We start from the raw sequence: 20,802 nt of genomic DNA, 5'->3' as shown, positions 1-20,802 counted from the left end.
CAATCATATGCCATTTTTGTCGTCATTGGCTGTTGCACTTGAGTGTACCACACCCATTGTAGTGCATGAAGCTCCAACCGTATGTGAACACGCCGTTAGTCAGTAGGTGCATTCGAGATGTGTCAACGCATATATGCGCATTTAGACAGCAATGCACCCTGGATGGAAAATGCTGCATGACGGTTAGATTTCCTGTCAAACTTCGAAATTTCGTCGACGTTGCGTTGACGAGGTGACATGTCACATGGTGTAAAACTATCGCGGGATGAATGCGGCTGCAGTCAGATCTTGCAACCTCTGCAGTTGCTTATCCCCTTCAACGCTCGTCGGCGGACTGCCTCCGAGGTCACGCGCCCATGAACTGGTTGGTCAACAACTCACTCACGTGTGTATATGGGTCTTGTCTCACACCTCTACACAAGTTAGGTCCCCACTTCAGCTCCTCCTCACTGCCTGTCCCCCCACTCCTCACACGTAGTGTGTTAGTAGAGCAAACCGGTGCGAGCTCATCACCTCGTTCATATTTGTGGCCGACTGCAAATGCGCTGTATTTAATAACACCCACATCGTGACAACAAGTTCTCGCTGACGTGCCTTGCGCAACGTCGACGCCCGCAACGAAGTCGTATGCGCTTAGTAGCACAGTCACTCAGCGCTAATTCAGGAGGAAGGTTTACAACAACAACAAAATCGAGCTGGGCTACATAGTAGTTATTTTAAGTTAATTTGCAGTCGAGTGATTTCCCGTGAAATCAGACACTTTGGGGCCCGCCCGACATGGATTAATCAATTAAACTTGGTGGAATCTATGCATTTCATGTGCAGTATGTGTGTGTGTGTGTGTGTGTGTGTGGCCATGCCTTACCATCGGAGTCCGTGGGGTTGAAGCCGCAGATGTCACAGATGCAGCGCACCCACTTGTTCATGTCCTCCTCGGTGTCCGCCACCAGGTAGAAGACCCTGTCGATGGTCTTGATGTCAAAGATGAAACTGTGCTCCAGGTCCTTCTTGTGAAAGGTGAGCCCCGCGTCCACCTGCTCACACAGGTTCAGGTCGATCACGCGGATGGGCTTCTTGGCGTGATCATTCTTGTAGTACTCCAGAACGTCCGGGTCCCCGGACAGTCGCCCACTCCGAAGCACAAACCACCGCTTTTTCCATGCCTGAGGGAGAACGACAAGGAAAATATTTAGCACTAATAAGGCAATTAGCAGTATCACAAAAGCAACATGCCATGGAATGTGTGATTAATAGGCATATTTCAGAAACTTCGATCAAAAAAACCTACTTCAACTAAACCTCCAACTACTCTAATGCTGTGGTCAAATATGAGTACTTTGGGGATTACCCATCTCTTTTTGTCAAATGTGTCTCTCTCAAACAATGGTATACCTGTACACAGGAAACCAATGTATCGAGAATAAGCGTCTGACACCTCCACAACCCCCCCATCATCTGGAGTGCCACATGCTAAAACCTTAGGTGCTCTGGAAACCAAGATTCATCGTCACTTTCAGGTGGCAACTTCATTTTTTCAATGAGTATGAGAAGCAATATTCAGTTGCCATTCTCAAAATCTACTACTTGATATATAAAATGGCAAAAACAACAACAGCATCAGGGACGAACACATGAACACACGGGAGCAATAATAGAAGAAACAGAGTCCAGACCCTGACAAAAAGCCTGCTGACGCAGTGACGACGTCACATACAAAGTTCATGGGAATTCTCCGCTGTATCAAAAGCAATATTTCCCTGCTAATCCTGCTTCTTAAAAGGCAGATAATTGAATGACAAGTTATGTCATATGGTTTGGGTTGCGGTAGTCCACAGACATACAGTATAGAACTACTGGAAATCGACAACCAAGGTATGGTGAATAAACTAGAGTTGAAACTGATATCACTATGGGCTACACAAAACAATGCAAATGCAACTGAAATAGGGTCTTACATGATATCAGTCCAGTGTCTGTCTTTAACTAACAATTTGTATGCGGTAATAGCAGAGATGCACCACTTGCATTTCAACTAGAGAGCAAACTAACTTTTACACTGAACTCCCGTTTATACAACAATGACAAGTCTTCTAAAGTCATGCATTTCCATAGTTGATCATTTGCGGGCTCTCACCTGGTTTAGCAAATAGGCCACCAGTCAACTTTGTTCTTTTCTCTTTTTTCCATTTTTCTCTCTCTGCCTCATGAGGGTCTATGGCAACTGAACTCTAGCAGCAAAGAGCAGCAATACTGATAGTTTCAATAATCTCTTCTTTGCTTGTGGGTCAAAGACGTCCAAAAAGGAATTGTCATTCAGTGTAATGGATACCCTCTGCTGACTGTAACTGTAAAAAACATGACTCTTTTAATTTTATTTTTTCCCAGTGAATTCATGAAAGCCTCGGCTGTCATCCATTCACTTGAAACAATTTAAAAATCTTGTTTTTTTTTTACAGTTACAGTCAGCAGAAGGTATCAGTTACACTGAATGACAATTCATTTTTGGACATCTTTGACCCTTGTGCAGATTCTTTCCTCAACATACAACTTTTTGCCATCTAAGTTTTAATTGTAGCATGCACACACTACCTGCGTTGTTTCCCACTGACATTGCATTGGGTGACATCACTCTACAGGACGTTTATTTTGGTTTGGATATTTTTCACATCAAAGACCAACTGTCAAGGATGGCAACAGCCAAGATATTGATTTATTGACTCTCATGGGTTCATATTTAAAAAGGTGCCCCTTGCTACTCTCACAAGCTAACAAGATAGGATTTCTAAGAGGAGATTGGCTCTAAGATGTAGGCATGTGTGACAGCATTGTTTGTTCCTATACACATAACAGTGTGTGCTTGCTAGAGCACTTCAAAACTAAAACATTATGCAAGTTCTCCTCTCACACCAAACAATCCACAGGTCTTTTCCTGAGCTTCAAGGCAGGTTGTGAGCTGGCAAGGCAGCCTGGGGCCAGATCTGAGGCCTTCACCAGCCAGGCGTCCAATAGAAAGGAATGCCGACTAAATGGCTGTTTTTTTGCAATATCGGAGCCGGATCAACAATGCAGTGTGTTTTTTTTCTGCCCCTCTGACTGTACTCAGCTGTTTTTCCAACCACTGGGGGGGCCTTTGTAAAAAAATATTGGGCCCACTGGAGCACACAGGCTAAGATCACACCATCACAGCAGGAGAGAGTGGGAGACACACACACACACAGGAGAGAGAGAGAGAGAGAGAGAGAGAGAGAGAGAGAGAGAGAGAGAGAGAGAGAGAGAGAGAGAGAAAGAAAGAGAGAGAGAGAGAGAGAGAGAGAGAGAGAGAGAGAGAGAGAGAGAGATCTTAGAGAATGTAAAATACGGTAGTAAGAATATATTAATTCATGGTCAGACAGTGAGAGGGATGGATGGGAAATAAAAGAAGGTTTAAAAGACATGCACAAGGAAAATGATCTGAAAGACAAAAACAGGGACAGACGCTTGAACAAACACGTTCCGTAGACCGTAGACACTACGCTATACACGGACGCTACACACACACGCTACACGCACACGCACACACACACAAAAGGGAAAGGATCCTGACAGTGGAATAGGCTTTGTTGTGGTGAAGTTTTAGCCTAGCACCAGCTTTTCTCCAGCTCTGCCTCTCAGCCTGATCACAGAGTACACAGGTTTGGGTTACCCCATTGAAAATACAGCTCCATTTACACTGAGAAACAGTGCATGTTTGCACGCTTTGTGATGAGTGAGTACTTTACATAGTATCCTACAAAGGAATGGTTTGCAGTCTACTGCTAAATGGTGAGGAGAGAGAGAGAGAGAGAGAGAGAGAGAGAGAGAGAGAGAGAGAGAGAGAGAGAGAGAGAGAGAGAGAGAGAGAGAGAGAGAGAGGAGAGAGGAGAAAGTAACAGAGAAAGGGTTTGTTCAGGACCCTGAATTGGTATCCTGTTGTTTCATGCCACGATTCCAAAATACAAAAGGCAAAAAGTGGAACATTTGCTAAGAGCAGCATAGCGGCATTTTTGTCATGGCATAACAGATGAAGGGAAAGGCAAAACGAGAGTGCAAGAGATGGAGAGTAGAGAAGCAAGGGACATAACTGAAGTGTGAAAGAGAGAGAAAGCATTGAGCGACACCAGGAGAGAGATCGCAGCTACAGATGACGACTGGCAGAAGGCAGGAGAACTACCCTCCATCTGTGTGCCGCAGACACACACGCGCAGACACAGACACACACACACACACGCACAGACACTCAGATAAACAGTCTGCCCTCAATGAGATTTAAACAGTCATAGTCATAGCCCATATCAGTCATACACACCATGTATCAGGCAGCGTGTGGACATCTTCCACAGTATCAGAGAACTCAGGCATATGATAATATGAGACAAAATTATTTCTGTTACAACGTTACTTACATTGCCTCCAGGGCCCTAAATTAACTTTTTTCATCATCAGCCAAAATGTCTAGTGAATGTTAATCTTACAGGCCAAACACACTCTCGCTAATGGGTCAAAGTGGCTAGTAAGTTGGTCTTTTCTACCAGCCAAACTGAAATTTCACCAGCATTTGGCTAGTTCTAATTTAGAGCCTTGATTGCCTCTATAGCAATGGCAAAGCATAGCCATCTCTGACCCGCATGTTTCATTGTCAGTAAGGCAAGAGCCCTCTTGTTATGCTGTGAAAGCTTGCTGGGCAACATAAGAGGCCACTTCTACATCCCTTCTGTGTGTGTGTGTGTGTCTGTGCGTCTGTCTGCGTCTGTCTGTCATGCTTTAACCCATTTTATCTGGAGCGACATATACACTGCATGCAGGCTCTTGAGATTTTAGGTTTTCTATTAACAATATGTGGGTATCTTAGAGCTGAATGAAAAACACATTCTCTTGCAACTGATTTCATGTTTTTATATTCTTTGGAGGCTGAGATATTTAGGTTTTAATAGGCAGAGAGCATCTTTTCCCAAAAAGGGTTTTTGGCTAAAATGGGTTAATATACATAAAGTTCAACATACCTCACTCTATGACTCCTTCCAATGTTCAGAAAGCTCAAAATCATCTTATTCATGGACACCTTTTACATCCCCTTATTTCTGATCAGCACAACCAGGTTGTAGACACGCACGCATACACACACGCGCACCCTCCCGCTGTCATTTCACGACAAGCACACTGATGTTTGCGCTACAAAACGGGCATAGCTGAACAACACAAGAGCACAACGTAACTCAGTGGGGATCTTCCAACCGGTCCCAGTAAGTAATACTCAACAGGACTGCAACTCCTCCATGCCCTCTTCACAGCCTTGGGTGAGAGTGTGATCCCCAGACAAGTCGAGCATGGTACTCGAGCAGCAGAATCGATAAAGCCAGCTCGTCAAGTGTGGTGCGGAGTGTGAGCGGATAAGATGTGTTACTTACTGAATGTGTTTGTGAGTGAACAACAGAGAATCTTGTGTGAGTGTGTTTGTACTTGGTGGGATGGAGTAGGGGGCAATGTGGGATGGGACCAGAAAGGGAGGGCGTGCGTGTGTGTGAGAGAAAGTGCGTGTGTGTGTGAGAGAAAGTGTGTGTGTGTGTGTGTGTGTGTGTGTGTGTGTGTGTGTGTGTGTGTGTGTGTGTGTGTGTGTGTGTGTGTGTGTGTGTGTGTGTGTGTGTGTGTGTGTGTATGTGTGTGTGTGTGTGTGTGTGTTGCAACAGCTGCAACACACACACACACACATACACACACACACGCACGCACGCACACACCCATCTGATACACGCGGCGGAAGCCAAGGGAATGGGCTGGGTGTCATGGTGGACGCTGGAACAGAGATGTCTTTGAGAGGCGGGAAACTGGGGGAATGCCATCCCTCACGAAACACGCTGCCATCCGACAAGCACGCATGTACATGTGCAAAAGAGAGAGAGAGAAAGAAAGAAAGACAAAACCCTGGAAGTCCCGGTTATATGGCACTATTCAGACATGCCGGTATTCAGACATTGATGTCTATTGTCTGAATACCGGCTAGTTTCCCACCAAAATCTGCCATATCTGTGGTTTGTACTACGTTGCTCAGGTTTTCTTCAGTTTAGAGAGAGTGCATGCAGTTAGCCTAACCGTAGCCCTGACCCTAACCCTAACTCTACAGCATATCTGGTGTCTGAATAGCAGTATGTCTGAATAGCAGTATGTCTGAATAGCGGTATGCCCCCTGGAAGTCCCACATGAAGGCTAGAAAAGGCATGCATGTCTGTTCTTATGCCGCATTCCCCAACGGTGGGAGACGGGATATTACTGACCTCCTACTTGCTGAAATGCATTGGGACGCCTGTTGAGGCGGAATGTTCAAGTCGCAAACTGGGGCCAAATCAAAGTACCCCGACGGCCGTGCTTCTCTGTGGAGTGCCTGGAGCAGTAGAATTTTGATCGCAACGCCCCCCCAGAAAACAGCCAATAATCGAATACTCCCCCCACGTGGGGACGAAAGGGGGAGGACGCTCGTGACAATGACGTACACATCTGCGCCAGAGCCATTGGTCTGCGCTATGTTGTTGTTGAGTAACTGCCAGCGATTGGGTGAGAGGTGTCCAATAATTTCAAACCATAACTGAGTGCAAACTTCCTGCTTCCTACAATCGCTTCAGAGCAAACAAATGCCAGACCATGAATACGAAATGGAATGGTAGTATTATGGGATGGTCAGGACCAGGCTAATTTTTTGGGGCTTTCCACCTTTTTTCTTCACAGGCCAGTGAAGGATAAACAGGAGATGAGTGGGGAGAGACGGGGAGGGATCGGCAAATGACCCGGGCCGGAATCGGACCCAGGTCGCCGGTGTAGTAACCCAGTGCCACGGCAGGGCCGCGATTCAGTTTTAATATGCAGTAATAGTCTCTATGTACAGTGTTGCTTGAAAATAACAACAGGGAAGTAGGCATTGTGACATCAACAGGAGGGAGTGATATGCATACTCACAGACAGAGGTCGAAAGTATTTGAACACTGGACTAGCAGCTAATGCCAAAACAGACTGTGCCGCACACTCCAAGATGCCTGGTGTGGTGTGGATAAAAACACGCACACAGCCTGTCCCACAGGCTGTATGCACCCACACCCCGTACACATGGTCAGTCTGAGCAAGGCCTTAGGGGTGGGGGTTATTGTAGGGCATAGCCTCCATCCAACCCCCCACCACCATCACCACCACCACCACCACACCCAGTCTCCACATTCCACAGGCCTGGCCCTGCCCTCATCCAGAACACTATCCATTGTTGGTTGTTATCAGGACTCTGGTCTTTCCCCTCTCCCCAGCATCTGTGCTTGCAGCCTGGCCATAGCTGCTGCTCTGCTCCATGCTAGAGACCAACCACAGCATTAGATCAGAGCAGCCAGCAGATAGAAGATTGCTCAACTGTTGCAAAACCTCAGCATAGAATAGCACACGGCCGTTATTGTAACATCATCTTGTCACATTTCTCAAGTCCATGCTCTTAATTCATTCCTCTTAAAATTAGGTGCATTAAATTGGGCATGGCACAGCAACTGTGTGTGTTTACAAATAATGATGTGCATTTACAAAATGAAACTGCAACAATACTGACCACTAAGGAGCCGCTTTAGTCATCAGTAAGTCTATCTGTATCTTTTTGCATCAGAGACTTACATCTGGCTGAGTGCAAAGCAGAAATATCTGGTTACTTAACTGATCACTGTGCCACTATCAGTGCCACTGATAATTAGGGATAATATCCTTGGATATTTATTTTGCATGTCTGAAAGTTTACGAAAATAGCAAAAGTAGGAAGACATCTAGACAAACTAGCTGAGAGAGGAGGTTTAGTGTCAGATAGTTGCCGATTTAGCAAAGATGGGTGTGAACTCCAATTAGTGTGGATGCCAGGACGGATGAAAAAGGAGTAATGTACAGTACACTTAATCATGTAACTTGTAACATGTGTAGTGTTGAAAGTAGTAGTAGTCGTAGTAGTAGTGGGAGAAGGTGTGTGTGTGTGTGTGTGTGTGTGTGTGTGTGTGTGTGTGTGTGTGTGTGTGTGTGTGTGTGTGTGTGCGTGCGTGCGTGCGTGCGTGCGTGCGTGCGTGCGTGCGTGCGTGCGTGCGTGCGTGCGTGCGTGCGTGCGTGCGCGCGCATGCCTGCATGCTAGTTTCAAGTGAGACTGAGAGAGAGGGCAGTGAAGGTCAATGAACCCTGTCCTTGACCTTGTCAGTTCATATCTGGCTTGATCTGCCTCAGTCTTTTGTTATTATTCAACAGCCAAATAATTTTCATGCTAAAAAGTTTGTTTGCCTACCAGTGAGTGGGCTTCAATGGCTCATTTTTGTGGTTCAGTGTGCTTGTGTGTATAAATGGTAGTACTACTAGGGCAACAACAGCCTAAAATGAGTGTCCAGTTGCAGAGGTCAGTGACCAGCAGGAGGAGTATAAGAATAGCCAGCAGGCCTGTCTAGGCATGACCAGACAGACACTCACCCATCCCCCACCCCCTAATCACCAGCTCGCTCTCTCGCCCATACGGTGACATCATCCCCCCTCTGCACAGCCCTTTATATTACCAATGGTTCTTTGTGGTGCACATGCTGGGAGGGGGAAGAGTCAGATGGCCCTTTGTGCTAGTGCTAGTGCTAGTGAGCTCTAAAAGCATCGTTCACTTCGATCGATTCTAAATGGGATTTAATAAGCATGGCCAGGACAGATTTTACACCATGTTTTAAAGTGGGTAAGAACTAGGGGTGGGCGATATATCGAAAATGTATCGATATTGCAATATCACGGCTTGCGATACACGTATATCGTGATACCTACTTTTTAATTTTTATTAACAGCCAATTTGGTGAAAAGGTTAAAAAAAGGTATTAAAAAGGTTGACATTTTAAGTTGATGCTGTATATTAGTCATGTTTTTTCCGAATAAAAATAATGTTGGATTAAAACATTGCTCTCAGTTGTTTCATACATGAAAAAGTGTATAATGGCAAGTAGAGAGGGGAAAATATATGCATATATTAAATATTGCGAGTAATATCGATATTGCGATATACAGTCATATTATCGTGTATCGCATATTTTTCTAACATCGTGCAGCCCTAGTAAGAACTAATCGACATACAGCTGCACTCCATACACAAAGCATATCAAAGCGTCTGTATCCCTCCCTCTCCCTAATCTGGCCTGGTACACGACAATGTTTGCGGATTTCTTTTTTTTGTACGTTGGGATACACAAGTGGCATCAATAAATATTCACAGCCCGATGGCAACAACAATGTTGCTTCAGGGCAGAGGATAGAAGACAGCTAATCACTGCAATGGTTTGCTTTAATATATTCTGTATTGATTTTTGCAAATGTGTTTTTTTATAGATAAGTCAGATGGTGGCTCTTAACCTTTTTTCCTTAATGCACGCCCTTACCTGTGCCCAAGGCAAGCCATGCATCCCCAGCCCAAACTTCTACTTGTGTATAGGCACTAAAAAAATATTTAAGTGATTAATTACAAATGAGACATTAATCAATATCTTAATGACTTTAAAAAGGGACCTAAACACATCTTAATTTGGTTTTGGCTAATTATAATGTTCTCAAGCAGAAATTTGGTCACAACCTCTACACAAACAAAATTCCGCGCACCCCCTGTAATCTCTGGCGCACCCCCACGGGGTGCCCGCACCGCAGGTTAAGAATCACTGAGATAGAGGAACAGTTGCTTCTATTAAATTGCATAATGGCAGCCTTGAGAAATGAAGAAGTGAATCTTACTAGCGACATTAAAACCAGTCTAAGGACAGCAGTATGTGGACAGAAGGCCAAAGCCATCTGAAAATGTCATCGATTCAAGCATTGCAGCCTGTGTGTGTGTGTGTGTGTGTGTGTGTGTGTGTGTGTGTGTGTGTGTGTGTGTGTGTGTGTGTGTGTGTGTGTGTGTGTGCGCGTGTGTGTTACAACAAGAGTTAAAAAACTAGAAGAGCAAGTGAAACAGTACCAACATTAAGGATAGACCGATATATATATCGGTCCGATATTTGCATATTTTAAGTGTATCGGTATCGGATACGCGTGCGGTTTTGGCCAATACGCAATATTTATTATTTTATGTCATTCTGTTTTTTTAAAAAGCACCAAGACACTTTATTTTTGTATTACTTGATTGTTAGACATTACTTGATTGTTAGAGTCAACAATCAAGTTCTACCTCAATTTGATAATGTTAAAGGAATGTTTGAGACCTGGAATATTTGTAATTTTTTAACCTTTTTTTTAACCCATATCGGCCCCAAATAACGGGTATCGGAAATCGGGTATCGGCCAAGGGTGAGGAAAAAAAACAAAAACGGTATCGCATTGGCCATTAAAAAACCTGTATCGGTCGACCCCTAACCGACACATAGCAATTCAACCAAAATAAGAGAACTTATGGAGATATTATAAGCACAAGCTAAGCTACCATCAGCACAAGCCATTGTTCGTGAGTCTTTGTGATTAGAGTAGGTCATCATTTCATGCAATATGGCGTATTTGCTTTAGATACACAAAATCAGTTCAGATCCATTAAATATGCTCAGGTATACCTTCAGTTTATAGAATCACATTTGGTGAGATCACCAAGATCTAGTAAGTAAGTAAGTAAGTAAAGTTTATTTGCACATCGCTTTTCACAGAGATGCCAGTCACAGAGGGCTTTACAGTTTGATTAGTATATAGTTTAAAAAGTTTAGTATTATAGTTGACTTTTAGAATTCTCCATAGAGGGTGCAAACCTAAGATCAATAGGCATACAGTAGGCATTCCACAGTCTGGGGGCAACAGTTTCAAATGCACGGTATCGTACTGCCACGCAAAGGCAAAATGCAGTAACTACATATTTTTGTCCAAATTGAGTTTTGACTGAAAATGGTCTTCATAACACCTCCTTTATCTTGATACAAAGACTTATGGTCCAAATGAGTCCCGTTTTAGAGATATTGCGACGTCAAATTTGCAGCAACTGCAATACCCAGCCTAATACCAACACTTTTAAGGCATTTTTATCAGTTTCAATGCTGATGTAGTAACTGCACTTTGCATTTGTATGGCAGCGTAAGTCACCACAGTTTCTGAGGTGCGTGTGTGGGATAGACAGGAGGATATGATTGTTAGACCTGAGAGACTCTCCAGAAAATAGGGGGTGAAGTAAGTCTACAAGATAGTAGGGCTGTGCGATATGGCAAAAAACTTATATCGTGATATGGATTACTTTATGTCATGATAACGATATATTACACGATATACCACAATTACGTATGATTTCAGTCATTCTCTTTATTTTCTCTATTTTGTCCTGTCGCTAAACCAAATTTCTTTAAAATGAATCTTTTTATTCTAATTTTAACAGTTACATGAACTTAGAGCTAGTATAGTGGCAACATGAAAAGTAATTCAATTACATTAAATTGTATAAAACTGATAAAATGTGTTTATCACGATATAAACGATAGAGGAGAAAAGGCACGATATACACTTTTCTATCACGACAAGCAATGTCTATCACTTTTCTATCACGACAAGCAATGCATCATCACATTGCCCAGCTCTACAAGATAGGCAGTTTCCTGCTGATGAAGAGATGTGTATCATGGTAAGTATTTTAAACGTAATCCTGCACTGATCAGGAAGCCATTGGAGGGAGTGAGGAATGGGTGTGAAGTGAGTGAATCTGCTTAACCTAGGGTGAAGTCAGAAGCAGAAGGCAGAAGCATTAGGAATTGACCGTAGATGGGAACGGAGACATTTTTTGAGGGCAGGGAAAAGAGAGCTGCAATAGTCAATACAGGAAGAAATGACCGTGTGGAGAAGCATTTGTAGTTCAGAATACCTTCACGGACATACAGTACATCATCACTAGACTTAAAAAAAAAGTCTTAATCTTTCAGAGCATGACTGGATTCTGGACATTTTTTACTAGAGTGTAAAATCTTAAACATCTTTTACAAAAGTGTAGGCCCACATACAAACAGTGTTGTTGGGCAAGAAACAATTTTCAATCAGGTGCGCTGTAAAAATGTCTGAACATCACAGTATACTCGTTTAGGAGGCTACATGGGTGTTCATCCTGGAAGTAGGATGCTCTTTTGATTCAAGGCTGGAGGAAGCTTTAAATATCTGATGAAATATCAGCTTCCTGTACAGCAAATGACTGGTTTTGGATTCAAATGTCAACACCTGGTGGCAGTATGGGAGTGATCAGACTCTTTTATGTAATGTGTGGTAGCTGGGGCAGATGATCTTAGTATGACATAACTATTGCCTCTTACATCTACTTTCACCTCCATTTGTTATGCATTACGTACATATCTCTGCCATCATTCCTCACCCATCTCTCTCCTCTGTCTGTCTCCTCCTTGTGTTGCACATGACTCGGTAGCCACTTCTGCTTTCTGCCACTTAGCCTCCTCCCTCACTCCTCCTCCTCCTTCTCTCCCTCACTCCCCTGCTATGCCTGACTCTCTTCCAACAGATAGGCTGCCTCTGCCAAGACAGCGATACTCAAGTTTATACAACTTCCCACACTCCTCTTCATGGTCCATTAGAGACGCAGTGGGGAAGTTAACCTCATTACCTATGTACCGGGACACCGGCACACATTCTTTATTGCATGTAATCAATTGAAAATCTGAAATATCATTTCGTCTGCTCTAGATCGCTCAGAAACGTTCATCTACAATTTTTAATGCTCATTTGTATTTTTATTAATGCTTTATTTTTTAATAAAGCAAGAAATTGGCAAACAACCGTGATTGCTAGCTATGAATCAATGAAGCCGATAAACATAGGTTTGAAAACAAGCAACATACATTTTACAAACAACTAAAAACATCACACTGGGGATTGACCAGGCCTCATTCTTAACAGTCAGTTAAGTAGGGATGTTTCTAATGCCAGTCTCCGCCTATAACATTCTCCACCCACAACATTGTGACTGAATATCAGAGCCAGCATCCTGTCAGAGAAGATGCGTGGCAAGCATTGGACCATGCCGGCGTAGGAATTAATGCATCAGCTAATGTGCACTGTCTGCATTGATCAATATCACTCGTTATGGGTCGACTGGCTCTCTGGTGAAGCTCAAGTAGCATTGCACTACGTGAAAAGCAAGGGCTTAAGAGCTCAAAAGAGGAAGAAGAGATGTTTTTTTTAGAAAACACTGACCAGGGCATCATGACATGGAAAATAGCCAGTGTCTTTGCTGTTCATAAACAAAGATGCATACGCCCAGCTCAACTATAGCCACACATACATTACATTAGGAGGAAGAGGTGGCACAACAGTGATCAGAACGTGACGGACCATTTCCCCAGAGCACTTGAGTCCAACTATGATATAAATACACACATATGTGGCCCTGCCCTGGCCAACCGGTAGGGCACTCGCCTTCTATGCGGCTGAGCCGGGTTCGATTCCCGGCCCGGGTCCTTTGCCAACCCCTCCCCGTCTCTCTCCCAAATCGCTTCCTGTCCACCTCTCACACTGTCCTATCAAATAAAGTCGAAAAACACCAAAAAGAATCTTTGAAAAAAATACACACGTATGCATACTTGCACTACAGACATGTCATCAACTGCCACACACGAGCATATGTGCCACGAGAGGCCAAGGTCTACAATACAATGGCAGGTCATTTTTTGTTTTTTTTAAAGGCCAGTGTGACAAGGCAAGCTGGCTGCACTGGCCCCCAACACCTGATCATGCTGACACAATAAAATGTAGAGGAGAGCCCCAGCACCTATAGATACAGGGAAGAGCAAACCTCAGCTGGACCTTACAATGGCCAGATTTTACCACTCTTGTGGGGACAGATACATACACAGACTGTGCAGACAGACAGTCACAGGCACACACATGAACAGAAGAGTGCCCACAGACATACAGATGCTACAACTTACCAACGAACGTACCTAAAGACAATTCCTCCACACACCCAAATGCATAAGGTCATATGCTGGTGACAGCACCTACAAGTCAAAACTCAGCAATAGAGGTATGGGTTCCAAGGCATGATGTATGGCTAATATTTGCATAATGTTGTATATGTATAATATATGTTATAATATATGTTGTTGTATATATGTATTATAAATAATATATATGCTGTAAATGTATAATGTTGATAGTAGCAACAACTCCTCTGTGCAGATTACAGTCTTTGCTAGGCACTGCCTGTCAAAGTGTCTGTGACATCTGTTCCTTTCACTTTGTGTCGTCTGATGCATTTAGTCTCTTGAATGCTGCAGAGCAACCAGAGACGGTCTAATATGAACTAAGAGAATCTGTGGAGCAGCCATGGCTACATGAGGCTAGCAGCCGCCTTATTTTGTGGCTTAGAAACTTATGGACTTGAATAGGAGGTGACAGAGACACGCAATCAGCCAAGGACGTTTTTTTCCAAGGTCTTCAGCGGCACATAGCGTGCAAGAAAAACCAACTCTCACCTTGAGTTTGCCTAGGCGAGCCACAGTGTTTATCTACCTTTGTATTCTTCAAGATTTTTCAGATAAAGAAGAGTTATAGAATAGCTTTGGGATCAAGAAAATCCCACTGATTTACTGATGAAACACTGTCAGCTGTCAGCACACACAGAATTGTGGAATCAATAAGACCATTGCTACATGTACTGTACATGTTTGTCATATGTAAACTTTATCTAAAAGTAGCAGCCTGGAGTCACCAAGCTCATAGAGAGAACATTATAGCCAGTCTAGATATGGCTCAAACCTGGGGAACAGAGAAAAGCATTTAGCAAGATGGGATCTAGCAGATATGGGGCCTATACTATAAAGCTGGTTCAGGAGTTAACCAGGTTAAGTTAAGAGGTAAATCATCTAATGCAAGAGCCCGGAGTCCTCATAAACAAAGACGCATACGTCCAGCTCAACTATAGCACATACACATTAGAGGAGGAAGAGGTGGCACAACAAGCTTTCACAACAGTGATGAGAACGTGACGGACCATTTCCCTAGGACACTTGTGTCCAACCACAATATAAATACACACATATGCATACTTGCACTAGACACATCTTAAGATATAAAATATTAAATTACTTAATTAACTAAATTAATTAATATTAACTTAAAATGATGACTCCAGGCTCTTGTATTAGATGATTTACCTCTTAACTTAACCTGGTTTACTCCTGAACCAGCTTCTTGGTATACCCCTCTGCTGTCTCGCTCATGGGAGCTGCTAGAGCCCTACAGGCATGCTACAAAGCTGGCACTGGGAGGCCCCGGCTGGGTGGAAAAGCAACACAAGACTGCCACCCTTCACACTCAGCTGCCACCTTCAAAACAGTCCCCACCTTCTTTAGGTCCCCCGAATATAACTTAATTGTGTTTGCAAACGCATTTTCTAAGATTCCTTTACAAAATAGGTCATATTTCATGTGAAGCTGCATAACATTAAAATTATGTCGGGGGCCGGATAAGGGCTGCAAACGGCCCTTGAGACATAGGTTCCCCCACCCCAGATTTAGCAAGACGTGATCTAGCAGATCTGCTGCCTCGCTCATGGGAGCTTCCAGAGCCCTACACAGGCATGCTACAAAGCTGGCGCTGGGAGGCCCCGACAGGGCTGGGTGGAAAAGCAACACAAGGGGGACAAGACTCGGGCACACTGCCACCCTTCACACTCAGCTGACTAACTCTTCTGGACGAGACGCTCACACACTCTGCTGTTGTTTTGGAAAATTCTATCGCAGCTTAGTGGATGAAAACAACCTTGAATGAACACAGAACTGTTGGTCAAAAAACACACTCGGCGAAACACCACTAGGTCATCTTAAGGTCAATCCTTTTTTAAGGAAAGAAAATGAAGAATTCTCCCCCAATAATGGGTGTTGTCTGTAGCTCTCTTTGCATGTATGATTTGTTAAAAACAATGTTGCTCCCTGAATATAAAAATAATCAAAAATATGTCAACAAAGGTAGAGTATGTAATTTTAGTAATTTACCTGTATTTCATTCAGGGATGCCACCAGAAATGTTAGGCCTCATGAAAGATTCAAATTTTGGGCCCCTTAAGGGCCCCTGTCAGTGCTGTCAGTGCTGTCAGTGCTTGGGCCCTTAGAGTCTGTGACACCTTTGCCCCCCTTGCGGCACCCCTGATTTCATTCACAAACTTGATCTTTGTAAATATATCAGGAATATACGAAGTAATACAGTACAATAATATTTACTGATATGACCAAAGTACAAGTTTTGTAGCCAAAGATGCCTACAACTGGTAATTCAAACTGGCAGATATGGGGAAGACCCACCTAATCATGTATAAAATTTGTCAGAAGTCATAATGAATGCTTAGAAATTAATGGTGGTGGTAATGAAACACCATTTATGAATGTGCAGCATTAATTCTATGAATAAACTTTTTACATTAAACAGAAAGCATTACATACTCTACATTTGAGGACTACAGAAATAGTGCCATCTAATAGTGACTGATGTAGAAATGTACAATCTTCCTACCACATGTCTAGCCTGGCGACGCCATCCTATGTACTCCACCCAAAGATTTTGGCTCCGCAAGTCGTCTGGCAAAGCCTCGAGCTTGGTTCTCTCAGTGTTTAGCCAATCAGCAGACAGTTGAGAGTGGTGACGCAGAACTCACCCGCAAAGTCCGTTACTGATTGGTTAAGGTAACTATATTCACACTTTCGTTTTGTTATTTGTATGCTTTTGTGATGCTATATCGTAACAGGTATGCTAATAAAGCACAATACGGGTTTTAATTTGAGTTTGGAACTCCAATTAATTTAAATGGTAGAGTAGATCAGACCATCTCCCACCCTCCATTGAGACGGATTCCTCATGGCTTTTGCCAGACTGATTGAGTCAACAGTCGGCTTTTCGCCCAGGCTACCACTTGTCATCTCCAGGAGCACAATGTTATCAGAATCCCAGAAAGTCTTGTTTAGTTGCCCTTTGTTATCATAAGAAACGCCTGTCTAACCAACTACCATCAATCTATCATTTCATTTAGCACTCAAAAAGATAGAGGCCCAACATGGTAAGTACAGAAACACAGAACAAGCATATTTTAAGCACAGTGCTTCTCATTGTATTCACAGCCTAGCCATAGCATTAAAATCACTTGATCAGGCCGAGCACTCTCACTCATAGAAAAACAGAGAACATCAAATTGCAAGAGACTCCTCTCTAGACTTCATGAGTTTTAGTTACAATTGCCAACGGGGGACAGAAAGATAATGACTCGTGCAACATAGTCTCACCATGAGTTTGCCTAGGCGAGCCACAGTGTTTGTCTACCTTTGTATTCTCCAACATTTTTCAGTTTAAGAAGAGTTATAGAATAGCTTTGGGATCAAGAAAATCCCACTGATTTACTGATGAAACACTGTCAGCTGTCAGCACACACAGAATTGTGGAATCAATAAGACCATTGCTACATGTACTGCACGTTTCTAATACTTCAAATAGATTGCGCGACCACACTTCGTAGTAGCACGCCCTGCAAAAGTCCCCGGAAAAATAGTAGGCAGGTGTTCTAGGCAGACTGGACGATAGATAGGAAGGAAATGAACATGTCAACAAATATTTAAACACTAATGCTGCTTTTGTCTGTCGGGGGTCTCGTGGGTCAATAAGCATCTCCCTGAAATTAGTTTTTGGAACTTGGGAAGTCTGCATAAGACATGCCACCAAGGCAGTTTTGCTAGTAATATCGCACAGTAGTCTCTTCTTCCTCTTTATGCATACCCCCCCACCCCCCTGTGAGGCACTCCACAGCCAATATCCACTGTTTGCTGTTTGACGAAACAAAAGCACAGATTCAGACATGCACATATCCATGCTCGCACCTACACCAGCACACACACACACACACACACACACACACACACACACACACACAACCACACACACAACCACACACACACACACACACACACACACACACACACACACACACACACACACACACACACACACACACACACACACACACACACACACACACACACACACACACACACACACACACACACACACATTCGGACATTCACTAAGTCTACTCTGCATCATCTCCATGCCAGGACTAAATAACTTAACTAATTGTACACCCGCAGTCCTGACTAACGATGACAAAATGCAGCGGCCACCCTTTGCACGGCCCTCTATATGAATTGTTGCTTCCTGCTTTCTCTCAACACAAGACACAGACCGACAAACCAAATGACATCATTTGAGCCTACACAGTAGGCACGCAGCATACCTCCGTGATGGTCTCTACGAATGTAAACTGGAGAGACACTGGAGCGGCACAGATGAGATTCTTCTCTTTTTTAATCAAGTGCACGACATAGGGACTACCGTTTCGATGGGTAGCCTAACCCACATCTTCATCAGAGTCCATCCAGTTAAGATTACCCGTCTGTCTCCCCTTGATGCACCAGATGAAACGCCAACAGAAAGTGTGTGGAACTAACCCTTTGCTGTTGTCTCCACGTAGCCTACGTAACTTTGTGTGCTGTGCTGGGCTGTGCTGCATGGTGGAAGCCCAGGGAGGGATCCGTTTGTTAGTCGGCAGCCTGCTCCTTTATTTATCAGGGGGCAGTTCCCTGTGCGGGGAAACTAGTAGAGCAGAAACCTCACCCTCGTCTGGCTTCCTCTGTGGTGTAATCAGGTCTTCACAGACCCTTCTAACCGCCAGCCTGGGTTACTAAATCAGGGGGTGGGGTGAGATGTGTTTGTTTATGTGTGCAGTGTTTCCCGTAGAATTTTTGTTAGTCAAGGTGGTAGGGCAGGGCGCTAAAAGTAAAAAAAAAAATGGTTAAGCAACTTTAGAAATTCACAACATGAAATCTTCATCTTTTCAGGGGACCTAGTCAAGGTGGTAGGTGTTTAGTTTCTTGTCAAGGCAATGAAGTGCTAAGGGGAAACACTGTGTGTGTGTGTGTGTGTGTGTGTGTGTGTGTGTGTGTGTGTGTGTGTGTGTGTGTGTGTGTGTGTGTGTGTGTGTGTGTGTGTGTGTGTGTGTGTGTGTGTGTGTGTGTGTGTGTGTGTGTGTGTGTGTGTGTTACTTTTTTCAAGACAATGTGCCTATGTGCAAAGAGTCAGGCATAGCACCAGCTCTGATGATGTGTTTACGCATTACATTACAATACACTCAGCAGACAGAGTGAGTTAGTTATTTAGGTACAGGCCAGGGTATTGGTTGTAGTAAGTAGTGCATGAAGTGAAGCAAGGGTTATGTGCCTTGCTCAAAGGAACCAGCCATGGAGGTGTAGGGAGAGGTAAAGGGGGGATTTAAAACCCAGCAACTCTCTGATCTAATGATCTACTCCCTAACCATTGAGTCATGGATGCCTACAGTCAGTAATATTGTATCAGTAATATCAGTAATATTACTTCACCAACTATGCCACTGACCCAGGTTCGATTCCCTTTGCTGACCCTTCACCATCTGTCTCTCTCAGCTTGTTTCCTGTCACTATCTGCACTGTACTGTCATGAATAAAATCAAAAGGACCGAAAAAACATCTTTAAAAATATAGCTGCAAGCAGCAATGCGGGGCCAAGCAGTAAACTTGCCAAAGTTGCCATGGCAACAGAAGGAACTGCAGCGTCCCCTCTCGCCAATGTTGGGGTGCATTCCTTGGAGGGGAAAATGGGGAGAGAGACGGGGAGGGTAGGCAAAGGACCTGGGCTGGGAATCAAACCCGGGTCAGCCGCATGATAGACGAGTGCCCTACCGGTTGGCCATGACAGGGCCTGTGCTGCCCTTGATTTATATTGAGTAACACATTTCCATTCCCTCTCAAATTAGTCTATAAAATATCAGCAAGTCAGTTCTACACTTGAGAGGCTTGCTTTTTGGACAGCAATTATAATCCTCTGTGATCATTCTATTTAGTAAAATTGTTTATATGACATACAATATTATGGAAAAGAATCGGGAGCCTACTGAATATAGATATGTCCTTGAAATCCTAAACATAAGAATCCTATAGGCTGCAATGTAATTTTGGCCAGCCTTTTGAGAGACTGGTCTGAGGAATTGGTGTATATAGAAGCAACGTGTGTGTGTGTGTGTGTGTGTGTGTGTGTGTGTTTGTGTGTGTGTGTGTATGTGTGTGTATGTGTGTGTGTGTGAGAGACAGAGGAACCGAGAGAACAACAATGGTCTCTCTCTCTCTCCCTCCCTCCTTCCCTCTCTCTCCCTCTCCCCCTCCCTCTCCCTCTCCCTCTCCCTCTGTCTGTGTGTGTGGGGTGGGGGTGGGGGTGTGTGTGCAGGGGCTGGGGCAGTGGGGCTTTGGTTGACACTAGAGCAATAGCAGACTACGCACACACCTATGCTCGCGTCTCTTGTGTGTCCAGAGACCCCCTGCCGAGAATGGTGTCAATGAACGTGCGCAGTTGCCGTTGGCAAAGGGGACAGAGAGATGAGAAAAATCCCTCCATTCTTTCCACAATTTTGAATGGCTGCTGAGAGCTGATAGTTTTTTCAATCGTTACGAAATTCCATACCTGGGTGCAGCATAGTGTGAAGATGACCTGTGTACCAATATTTTGAAAATTGGGAGTACGGTTCAAAAGCTACAGGCAAAAATGTAGCTAAAATTTTGACCTGCTGGTGGCGCTACAGGGTTTGAGCTGGGGATCTGATTTTTTTTGTGGTAGGTCATGGGATGGACTACTATGTGTGTACATAATCCCTGCCCAATTCGACAAACGGTTGCTGAGATATGACCTCACTTCCTGTTTTGCCACGTTTACAACAATTTTGATTGGCTCTCACGGCTGAAC

The 20,802-nt window shown here is 43.9% G+C and overlaps 1 protein-coding gene across 6 annotated transcripts in view; it reads right to left on the bottom strand.

The window, feature by feature from the left end:
- Positions 1–20,802, bottom strand: part of gab1 (GRB2-associated binding protein 1) — an 82,596-nt gene that overhangs the window by 25,390 nt on the left and 36,404 nt on the right. For all 6 annotated transcript variants that reach the window (XR_010038111.1, XM_063218642.1, XM_063218643.1 and 3 more), the window contains exon 3: positions 866–1,163. Coding sequence is in view for 5 of the 6 variants with exons in the window: in XM_063218642.1 (XP_063074712.1) it covers positions 866–1,163 (298 nt within the window). In the remaining variant the exon portion in view is untranslated. The remainder of the gene's footprint in view (positions 1–865; positions 1,164–20,802) is intronic.

Source organism: Engraulis encrasicolus, chromosome 16, assembly GCF_034702125.1.
Source record: "Engraulis encrasicolus isolate BLACKSEA-1 chromosome 16, IST_EnEncr_1.0, whole genome shotgun sequence".
Classification (NCBI taxonomy): Eukaryota; Metazoa; Chordata; class Actinopteri; order Clupeiformes; family Engraulidae; genus Engraulis; species Engraulis encrasicolus.
The sequence above is the reverse complement of the archived record's forward strand: the minus strand, read 5'-3'. Positions and strand labels throughout refer to the sequence as shown.